At 38.2% G+C, this 12,115-nt stretch overlaps 1 protein-coding gene across 2 annotated transcripts in view; it reads right to left on the bottom strand.

The window, feature by feature from the left end:
• The window catches only part of DDC (dopa decarboxylase), a 77,234-nt gene that overhangs the window by 39,401 nt on the left and 25,718 nt on the right, over positions 1–12,115 (bottom strand). For both annotated transcript variants that reach the window (XM_027783838.2, XM_005235410.4), the window contains exons 3-5: positions 9,936–10,049; positions 9,140–9,259; positions 3,783–3,917 (exon numbers count right to left, since the gene is read on the bottom strand). In XM_027783838.2, the coding sequence (XP_027639639.1) occupies positions 3,783–3,917; positions 9,140–9,259; positions 9,936–10,049 (369 nt within the window). The remainder of the gene's footprint in view (positions 1–3,782; positions 3,918–9,139; positions 9,260–9,935; positions 10,050–12,115) is intronic.

Genomic DNA, 12,115 nt, shown 5'->3' with positions numbered 1-12,115 from the left:
AATAAGCCGAATCATAGGTTGAACAAAACCAGATGAAGATAAATTTTTGCCTTTCAACCTCACATATCCCTGGAATGACATGTTTTAAAGGCAGATTTACTATTAACCTGTATCTCAGCGATGCATCTTGTTAAAGTACTTTGGTAAACTAATAGGCACTGACTCAAGAAAAGTCTAGACTTGAAATACAACTTTTGAAGTGGAAAACAATGTGTGTACCATAGCAATACCGTACTTCATTAAAGTGTACAATGGAAAGAGGTATTTTATAACTGATTTATACGAGAACTGCAAATAAGCTAACTGTAACAATACGTGGAGGTTGTTAGCCAGTCAGAATCTCTGAATTGCTTCTCAAGTTTCCCAACTTGTAGTAAGGCTCTCTGTTAACCACAGACATTCACAAACTTAAGGTTAAAACTGCCAAGATGCTTCTGCATTATATCTTCAGTAACCTGCTGCTCCATGGAATTCCTAGTCCTCAGCAAAGTACTCAGGAATCTCCTACCGACAGACAGAAATCAGTGAAATGAGTGGGCAGCTAAGGGAACCAAATAAATATGGCAAAAAAAAGGTTGTTAAAGGACATGGCCTGAGAAAATTTGAAAATATCAAAAAACTACCCTGACTTCTGCCTGGTCCCAAACAGTCAGGTGTCTACTGTCAGCAGTAGCTGGAAGCTCCTCTCAGCCATGAGATCTCACATGCAACATCCTTTGCAAAAGAGGCCTCAGCTAAGATAGCCCAGGCACTAAAACAGACAGGAATCCTCCTCTGTGTCTCTAACCCCTGAAGCAGTTATTGGGGAAAGATTTGTTGCCAGTCCTGCTTTGTACTGATTAACACAAAGCAAAATTATTTCAATGGGATAAAGTTTTTCCAAAAATGCATATAAACTAAAATGATCTCCCAAAATATGAGATCTGAATTCAGCTTTCTGCTCTGGGTCTCCTTACTGACCAACCTTCTACCTCCCTCCTAATGCATTGTTGCAGTCTTGTGCTTTGCCAGTGTGTGGTTTTCTTTCCCACAGAATGGCTTAGGTTTACTTTCCTCTGTGGCTTATTGCCTATGAGTCACACAGGTCTGTTCTTAATGCAGAAGGACCGGTGAGCTCTGCAACAATCTGCTTTGAAAGGTCAGCAATATCTTAAGGCAAATCCTTCTATAAACATAAGATCCTCTGACCTTCAGTAAGCAGGAACGCCTGTCAGTCTACATTTCAGGTCAGCCACTTACATGGGACAAAAAATGAAAACAAGTATAAGGCTTTGTGCATCACTGGGTCAGAGTTAGAGCTCTGGGACCACCATGTGTGCAAGACAGGCCTTAGGGCCCCTGATTAAAAAAAGGGACAAATGTCCTTTGTGCCTTTTAAAAGGTTATCTTTCTTTGTATTTTCTTGTCCTGACAATTCTCACCCTACAACTGTAGTCCCTTTTCCTACCAGCAAAGAGCAAGTGTACTTTTAACTTGTTCTCCAGTGCTTTTTAACATACACTGAGTAATCAATCAAGGCAAGCCTGAAACCTGTCTATTTTATTCTGCATAATCCAATATTACTTTAAACTAAAGATCAAGGACTAATAAAGTTTCTTCTGTCTTGGTCACAATTAGGTAAGAAAATGTCACAGCTACTGAGAGAAACATTGCTTGGTCCTTCAGCAGGATTAGTGTGTCAGAAAAGCACAAGCAGCAGAACTCACAAGACTTAATATTTGCTTTCAGTAACAATAAAAGTCTCTCATGGTCCTGGCCTGAAACCCATCTATTTTATTCTGCATAATCCGATATTACTTTAAAGATCAAGGACTAAGGAAGTTTCTTCTATCTTGGTCACAATTAGGTAAGAAAATGTCACAGCTACTGAGAGAAACAACATTGCTTGGTCCTTCAGCAGGATTAATGTGTCAGAAAAGCATGAGCAGCAGAACTCACAAGACTTAATATTTGCTTTCAGTAACAATAAAAGTCTCTCATGGTCCTGGCCTGAAACCCATCTATTTTATTCTACATAATCCGATACTACTTTAAAGATCAAGGACTAAGGAAGTTTCTTCTATCTTGGTCACAATTAGGTAAGAAAATGTCACAGCTACTGAGAGAAACAACATTGCTTGGTCCTTCAGCAGGATTAGTGTGTTAGAAAAGCACGAGCAGCAGAACTCACAAAACTTAATATTTGCTTTCAGTAACAATAAAAGTCTCTCATGGTCCTGGCCTGAAACCCATCTATTTTATTCTGCATAATCCGATACTTCTTTAAAGATCAAGGACTAAGGAAGTTTCTTCTATCTTGGTCACAATTAGGTAAGAAAATGTCACAGCTACTGAGAGAAACAACATTGCTTGGTCCTTCAGCAGGATTAATGTGTCAGAAAAGCATGAGCAGCAGAACTCACAAGACTTAATATTTGCTTTCAGTAACAATAAAAGTCTCTCATGGTCCTGGCCTGAAACCCATCTATTTTATTCTACATAATCCGATACTACTTTAAAGATCAAGGACTAAGGAAGTTTCTTCTATCTTGGTCACAATTAGGTAAGAAAATGTCACAGCTACTGAGAGAAACAACATTGCTTGGTCCTTCAGCAGGATTAGTGTGTTAGAAAAGCACGAGCAGCAGAACTCACAAAACTTAATATTTGCTTTCAGTAACAATAAAAGTCTCTCATGGTCCTGGCCTGAAACCCATCTATTTTATTCTGCATAATCCGATACTTCTTTAAAGATCAAGGACTAAGGAAGTTTCTTCTATCTTGGTCACAATTAGGTAAGAAAATGTCACAGCTACTGAGAGAAACAACATTGCTTGGTCCTTCAGCAGGATTAATGTGTCAGAAAAGCATGAGCAGCAGAACTCACAAGACTTAATATTTGCTTTCAGTAACAATAAAAGTCTCTCATGGTCCTGGCCTGAAACCCATCTATTTTATTCTACATAATCCGATACTACTTTAAAGATCAAGGACTAAGGAAGTTTCTTCTATCTTGGTCACAATTAGGTAAGAAAATGTCACAGCTACTGAGAGAAACAACATTGCTTGGTCCTTCAGCAGGATTAGTGTGTCAGAAAAGCACAAGCAGCAGAACTCACAAGACTAATTTCATTAACAATAAAAGCCTCTCATGGTCCTGGCCTTCTGAGAATTTAGTCTAACTCAGTCTGCTAAATACCACTCACAATCAGAAATCAAGGATTATGTTTTCTGTTTTCTCATAAGATTTCTTTAGCTAGACTGATACACAGAGATCTTAGGAGAGTTTTTTTACTTACAAAAAAAAACCAAAAACACAACGTTTTGGGCTTCTTCAAGTATTATGACCAATTTATTTTATATCCATGCTCTAGGTTTGTGTGCATTCACCACCCATGCATGCATACAAGGGGAGGGTGTATGTGTGTTTGTTAGCACATGCGTAAGTAGGAGGAAAATAATGCATGCCCACATGAACAAACAAGCCTAGAGGTAACAAAACATGCTTTAGACTTACTCAGCAAAACTGAAATTAACACCTTACTCAAGTAGCGTTATCTACTTCAAACAAGCTCTTCTATAAGAAGCAATACTTAGGCAACACTGACTTCTGAATATTTATTTTTTGGATTATGGTAGCACACGTAAGATTCCAGACCAATTATGATGTACAATAAGATTTGAAGAAGCAAAACTGAATATTCACTAACCCTAATAGTTTATACTTAATTTCCCTGTCTATTGAGATGGCTGAAATCATTAAGTATAGACCCCATGTTTCTATGTTTTTGAGAGGTGCTCACCTGATCAGAGGCATAGGCCACAAGTCTGCTCATGATGTCTGCTTCTGTTAGCTCAGGGTTTTCCAGCTGCACCCGTCTGATAGTTTTTGTTCTTGCAGCAAGCAGTGAAATCAGGGTGGTCTCGCTTGCACTTCCCTGTGGGACAAATTGAAGAGAGGTTTAAATGAAAGGCATTCTAGAAGAAGAAAGCAATATTTTCTTCTGTATGAATCTGCAAAGTTGTTAACAGAAACGGCATATGAGAAACTGTGCAATATCATGTGTTTTTCAGAATATGTGTGACAGCAAAAGAGGGATTTCTATTTGACCTTCATCTCCTCCTTCCTGATGCCTCTGTATGCTGTCTTTAATCTCTATGATGTTGAGTTTAGGCACCAGCCTTGCAATCAGTTCTAGAAAGCAGATTTAAATGGATGTAAAAAGACTCTCAAACCAGGCACCAACCATTTGTTAACCAGTAACAATGGCAGACTAACTGTTGACTTCTGCTACTCTGGATTTTCATACATTTCTCTTCCATCAGAACCTGACTATCAACTCTCATTTCTCTCAAGCAACATTCAACATTGTAACATTATTTAATATTTAGAGTTACCCTGGGCAAGTCAATTACTGTGGCTAAAAGAAAAAAAACACTGGAAAAGCAAAAAGGCTATGATTCAGTATAGCTAACTGCATTTCAAGGTATGTTATGTATGTTTTCTTCATCAAAAATATATTGCTGAAAGGGACAGTCACTACTTCTAAACTGTACTTTGACTCACAAAACATGAGTTTCAATTGTATCTTGGATACTCTGTGATAACAAAGAGGGGAATTTTTTCTATCAATTGATTTCTAAATTTCACAAGAGAATACAAGTTCCCACAAAATCTTATGGTTTTCCTCCAGAACAGACAGATGAAACAAACCATGAATTTCAGTTGTGTCTTAGATACTCTGTGGCAACAAAGAGGGGAATTTTTGGTATCTGTAAATTTCACACGAAAATATAAGTTACCACAAATTCGTATAGTTTTCCTCCAGAACAGACAGATGAAACATGCTCTAAACTGCTTTTTTAAATTATAAGTAACAGTTTGAAAACACCTGTTCATACATTTCAATGGTTTTGGGTGTCCATATGCAAGATGGAGTTTTTAGGTACTTTCAAAACTGAATAATTGTCATGTGAATCTTCCTCTGCCAAGCATGTGACAGTGCAATGAATACAGTTGCTTGTATTAATAAGTATGTCTCAGAAATATCCCATGTCAACAAGCTAATTTTGGAGTGATGTTTCTTATCCTGTACCAAAATTCTAACCTCCCTTTGCTGAAGACCTATGTATACTTACTAATTACCAAATGTTTAAATATTTGGAAAGTCTATTTCTTCCCTAAAGGTGGGCCTGATCCTACAGATTTCATACACGAGACTGATCCCAGTGAACTCAAAACTTTCTCCTAATACTGAAGTTAACTGAGCTATTAATGTAAGACAAAGCTGCCTTCTACATATGTCAACATCTCAACAGTGAGTGAACTCTGAAACTCAACTGAACTCCATCTGAAATTCAACAGCCTTATGAACAGAGTAAGCAGGAAAAAGGACAGTCCCTAAACATTTACTAAATGTATTGCCATGACAAATATGTTTTATCTGCTTTTCCAGTGGTGTGGGTTTTGAGGAATGCAGACTTCAAGGTCTGCATCAGGACAAAAAGATGAACTGGAGACAATTTAGTGCATTTCTTACAGCTGCTGCTGCTGCATACAGCATTATGTCAACTGAGGGAAATATTACAGTTACATAATGGTATAGGAAAACAAATATCCCTCTTGGGTCAAGTAAGATAGAACTTCCATGTGAAGGCAAGGGGTGAATGAAATTCTGTCCATTAATTACAGAAAGCATAATCTGGCAATGTCCCCGTTTAATCTTACTCTGCATATGGTCTTTACCCAGGTATTCAGAATACTCATCAGAATATCTGAACACCGAAAAATCATGCCTGCCTGTAGTTCTCAAAACTCATGATGCAAGAGTGTGTGCACACAATTATCTTGATCTCACACATCAAGAACTTTACAGATCTGATTCATCTTACTTTATCTGTCTAAATAGTTAAATATCTGAGATAAAATAATTGTTTGGGGCCCCTTGGTAGTCAGTGGGAAGAGGTAAGCATATCCACAAAGCCATCTATTTTAGGCAAATCGTCTGGACTGAGATATATGGTTCCTCTAAAGTTACCTTCTTGTATGTTCAATTTCATCTGACAAAATGTGAGATGAATCTCACACAGTGTAAGTTTCATAATGAGAAACCTCTGTCCTTATGTCTTTGTTAGCAAAACTATTTCTGCCATGCTCAGCACAAAATCATCCAAGTAACAGTGAAAAAAAAAAATATCTGTGCTTCCTGACAGTCCTGTGAGCTAGAATATAATAATTCAGGTCCTGGGTGTCCAGCAGATGTGAGGAATGTTTTACAGTCAAGAATATCACCTATTTTCTGAGAAGCTGGGTTTTTTTCCTACGTTCTTTACAAGCAGTATACAATCTTCTAAAGAACCCTACGTAATCAGAAGACCTGCACAATGGGCATGTACTATCAGACAATGTTGCCTGAAATATTCTTTCCAGCAATTCAGCACATGAGAATACTTTTCATTTGTGCAAAGCACTGTAACTTATTATGATGTTCATACCATGAAGGCAGCAGTTCTGAGATCTGGACATTTAAGCCCTGACTATCCTGAAGAATGCCTGGCTGGACAGGCAAATGACTTAGGTTTAAGAATAGCTTCAGCCTTCTGAGGAGTGCCACAACATCCTGGTGGTTCATCCAGGCTGGTGCATAGTCAATGTATACAACAGTTCTTGTATGAATGACCTTACACAGAAACAAGGACGAAAGGAAAAGGGCCTGTTTCCCAGCTGAATCTTGCCTCCTGATACATAGGTGGGACATAGCCTAAAGGCATCTGAATCCAGCAGCTTGGAAATGTTTTTGTGTGTCTCACAATAGACATAGGCTTTTTCACCTTGCCTCAGTTTTCATGAGTCACCTTTTTCATACTGAAGCTTACAGTGTTCGCAGAACCTGGTTTGTAAGGCTCTTCTATTCACTCAGCACCAAAGTCTTGTGCTAAATATTTTTGAGTAAAAATCCCTTGGTTCCTGAACTACTTGGCTACCTGACAAGAAAGATCAATCAGCAGTGTTCCTTGCCAGGCCAAAGGTAGGCTGATTCTCATTTTGTTTCACCCTTAAAATACTTTTTCTTTGCAGAGCAAGAAAACTCTTTAAAATTCAAAGTAGGCACACTTTTCAGCAGTTTATCTAGAATAAACAGCAGGATATAAGCTTCAGGAAGAAAGTTGCTTTCTCACTTATTTTTACAAGCTGTTGTTTTCTCCTCTTGAATGCTGTATTCTGCATTAAGTGAAGGATGATGATACCTTTCCTTTTACCACAAGCAAACAAAGGTTGCCATGGCAAGTAGGCTCAAGAGGCAGAAGAAATATCAGCAAGAGCTGACGTTCACGTCCACCAGAGCTCTGAACTGAAATTTTCTTTCAACTTTTGCCATTTTCAGGTGTCATCCTGCACACAACAAAGTGCTTCATATTGACATAGACTTTCAAATGTAATTAAGAGCCAATTTTCACAGGCTTAGCTTTACCCAATACCACAATAATTACTTGGTATTTACCGAGAGGATGACTGGCACTTTCACACGCTCATGTTGTCTTTGCCTCGCACGCTCTTATTTGTATCATTATTGTTTCAAGAGCAAGACAAGAAGATCTGCAGCACAAATTACTTCATTGTAAGCAGGAACAAGAGCCCACTTTTGATTCTTGAAACTCACTGGTTTCTGATTAAAATTATGGGCAATCCAGCACTGTCTGCCTGGAAGGGCAGTATTTCCTGCTGATAACCATCAGGAATAATTGCTTGCTTTCACTGGTACAAAATAAATACTGCTGAGACACATGACTTATTTCTTGAACATAACCCCCTCCCTAGTAATCCTAGTGATAAAGATCCTAACAGAGCAAGCAGATGAGTGAAGAATTTTACCGGAAATACACTAGTGTAGGTGCAGTTCTGCCTAGGACAATCACAGCAGTTGGGGTAAATTCATACTTGCCTGGGAAGATGTTGGGGAGAATTCATTGGAATATGCTTGTAAGCATTTGCAGCTGAGATTGAAGAAAGAAGCCACCACTTCTAGCATGTAATTCAGATGTATTTTAGAAGCCTATCTTAGGATAAAAAGGATTGTGCCCTGGCCTCCAATGACCAAACTCCAGAGATTATCAAAGGAGCACAGAACAATTATTTAAAATTCAGTCTTTTTCAAAGTGTATTTTAGTTAGATTAGTAGCTGTGACCAGAGTTCACATTTGCAGAAAGACCATGTGCTAGTGGAGCCATGGCTGACAAAAGATATAGCTTTATTACACATGCAAGTTTTCCCATTGATGATACATTCATAATCGTACAGATACTCTGTTCAGGCATTGTAGGCTTTCCTTAAGCAGTCAACATCAAGGTTTGGAGGTTTTGTTCTGTTTTCGATACTGCAGCATAGTACGAAAATTGTATTATCTACTGATAGAAGCAAATAGGTTAAAATTTTAAGCAGCTCTTCATTTTAGTATAATATTCTAGTATTTCATTTTGTTGCATAAGGAAAACTTAAAATAATTTCAACTTCTTTGACAAAGATTGACAGATTTTCTACTACCTTCCATTACTTCTATTTATAGAAGAATCCTATGTTCTTGTCTGTTGCTTGATCTCTGACACTTATTTTCTGGGGGAAAAAAAGGAAGGGTGCTTTGGAAACTGACTGAAATAAACAATTGCACATGTATAAGGTGGACTTCATGGAAGCCTTTATAACCACTTTACTCAAAATCCTCAGTTACATTTCTGTTTGAGAAGGGTTTTTTTTCTATTTTCAGCTATGAAACATTGATACACATTGCTGATAAGTTAAGCTCACTTCACTGATAAGTTAAGCTCACTTCACTTGATCAACAAATTGAAGTTTCCATCCTAAATGATTTTTCAACATTATGATTTGAATTTTAAGCCCAGATTGTGCTGTTGAATTACTAGCAATTCTTCTCAGAGTGTTTCAGAATTCAGCTGCTTTGAAAACAAAGCCATTACTTTCATGAATGATGCTATCCACCTATGAACATTCTCACAGAGCAACAGTCTTTCTGAAAATGTGAAAGGAACCCATATAGCAGAAAAAAAATAATCTTTCCTTTATTAGTGTTTTGGTACAAAGGTTTTACAAAACCATGAAGTTCACAAACTCATCCCATATTTTTTTTTCATATCCTTTCTTACCTGAATGACTCCTCCACCTTGGCCATCTTTCCCAGCTAAAAACTCTTCAGGCAAATTAATCATCTTCCCTAGCCAATCCAGCATGACAGTCTCCAGCTCTGTGCAAGCTGGACTCGCAGCCTGTGTTGAAAAATAGAACAGAGGGAATAACCTCACTAGACCATGAAGAGAAATAGGATCTACCAGGGCAAGAATAACTCTTTCTCTCTCTGTTTTTTGACTAAAGAGGAAGAGACTAGCTGACTAACTTCACCAGCTAAATTAGGAACCTGAAGTCCATTTGTGCATGTTGTTTCTAATACTTACTGAAAAAATGTCAAACTGGGCCTCACATAGAACCATGACTATCAAATGTCATAGCTAGGATTTGCACCTTGCATAATTTTTTTTCTGACATCAAGTACCAACCTCTTTTGAGAAGAGCCCATCTCATATGAATTTGGGTTTTTAAAACACAATTTTACATTCATCCAGATGATAGGAGAAGTAACAACACCAGGTGATAGGCAACAGTCATACTACTTACTGAATTACCAGTAAGTTTGCACTGCTACCACTAATTCTAAATGCTGGTGGCTTCTCAAGGGCATAACTTCTATAGCCTTTTATTCCTGGAGTCATTCAGGGTGTCTATGTGAAAACATTAATTTAGTCATGGAAATTTACTTATAAAAATAGTGTTGTGACTTCACTATATTAATCAATGATTTCATTGAAGAATGTTCCTGAAATGCTTAAAATCTTGCCAAGGTGAAACACCATTACCACATAGCAGTACATACCCAAATAAACTTACCCAAGAGAAGCCCATACATCCTATTCCACTACACAACATATCTGCAAGAAGAGATGGGAAAGAAGAGCCTACAGGGAAGTAGGCAAAAAAGTACGGACTGTGCCAGTGAGTCACCTGTATTAGGAGAAAAACAGTCATTTTTAACTAATGCAGGAAGCAGAAACAAATTGTTACAGAATCAGGAAAGATTAGAGTTTGGGACCAGTCAACAGTTCTTGACTACCTGGCTGTAACACAGGATCCCATTTTTCAGAAAAGCTTCCCTTGTATTTTCTCAATTTATTTCTATCTTTTACTCAAACCAGGAATAAATTAGTTTTTGCCCCCCTTCCCAACAGTTTCAAAATCAGAGTTCTCCATTTTTCTACCTAGAAAACAAGAATTGCATGGGCAGTGGCAGCATGAGTTTCTATGCAGGGCACTGTCCTTGAGCCTCTGCTTTCAGGGACTCCTCTTTCGGTGTTTTGTTCTCATCTTCGTCATGCAACTGACTCAGCAAGAGTGTCTTCAGTGCAGCAGAGGTGCACAGAACTCTCTTGCCCACACTCTGGAGTTATTTGCAAAAAGGCAGGCACTGAATGTGGCCAAACAGCTCCTCATCACAAAACGAAACAATCCATTCCAGTACCCAGTATGTTCTGTAGGAAATTAAACTATCATCTCCCTATAACAAATTGTGATTTATATACAATTCCACTTTATATGTACTAATAAGAGACAACAACACAATAACTGTATAAATTGTAGTCAGTTGTCTTGCAGCAGCAGTATTTATCTTATGCAACATCTAACCAATTTTAAGGATCTGTGAGATACTTGATAGTGCTCCACAACACCAATCTAATAAAATCTGAAAACAGGAAATGTACTGCAATGTTCAGTGAAACAATGTAATATGATATATTTGGCAAAACCAGCTTTCACATTCAAGATAAAAGGCAAATTTTAGGAAAAAGTGCTTCTAGAGAATTAGATAAAGCAAGAATTCAGCACAATGTGTGTATCTTTCCTTAGCTGGAAATCCGGAGGCTGCTGAGTTACTGAAGCCTAGCCTTTTCTTACATAAGTTTTTCTTTTTTTTGAATACTGGAGTTTTGGTACAACTGGAAGATGGTAAGAGCATACATTCTCTCTTGCCTGGGCTCAGTATGTCCTTACTGTTTTGCTATACATTTCCATCTCGATGAACTTACCTTTCACATTCCCCTCTCTCCCAGCCTGTGATAAGGTTTCTGGTTCTGGAGCTAACTGAAGGATCACTGTACTGCACTGTTCTGCATGCTGCAGATATCCCTTTATTTTCTTTTCTAATCTTCTTCATGCCAGCAACCAGGTCTTCTTTAAGGGACATGCTCCATGCTAAGGGGAAACTGTCTTAACTCTTGTACACACAATGAATCAGATATCACTTTCTCTGCTGTAGGTACACCATATATAACATTTTGGGTGCCCCTATCTCTTTCATATGACAACAGCTCCTGTCCACTACAATTTTCCACTGTCTAAACTAGTTCTGTACCTGGTATGTTCAAGATTTCACTTTTACTGGTCACTAGGTCCAAACCTGCTCAAATCAGGTATCCAAAGACAAGCCACTGTGAACTTTTTAAACTGTATCTCTTATATCTGCTCAGGATTTCTTTCTTTGCTGTAACAAAGTTGTTAAGCACTTGTGGCAAACACCTTCACAAATCAAAAAAAATGGGATGGGACGTGGCTCTTCACAGAAAAACAATAAACACATAACAAAATACTCAATAAACAGCAGTCCCTGATAGGACTTACATGCACAGACTTTCCCTGACGTCCATAATATGCCAGGGCTGCCACTGTTCATCTCCCTAGCAATAATCCTCTGTGATCTGTAAGACTTGTGACATTCATCCTGGGTTAATCAAGTTAAACTGCCTACTTGCTGGGAGCCATTTGTTTGATGAAACACAGCAAATTCCACTTGCACCACTCACACAAAGCAAAAAAGCCAAAAGCCCTAGGGCAAGTACAGCTGTGGTTCTTCCTCCTGACTCCCCTTCCCCCTTCTCTTGAAGCAGCTGTAAAATTAATTTATTTCACCATGTTGGAACAGACACACTTAGACAAATATTGCAAAGAGCGTGACATAATTGATGCTTGATTTTCCAGCCCTCTGCTGATAAACAGCAATACACGAGTGTCTTGGG

This window comes from Falco peregrinus, chromosome 3, assembly GCF_023634155.1.
Source record: "Falco peregrinus isolate bFalPer1 chromosome 3, bFalPer1.pri, whole genome shotgun sequence".
Lineage (NCBI taxonomy): Eukaryota > Metazoa > Chordata > Aves > Falconiformes > Falconidae > Falco > Falco peregrinus.
This window is presented reverse-complemented; position numbering and strand designations above follow the sequence as displayed.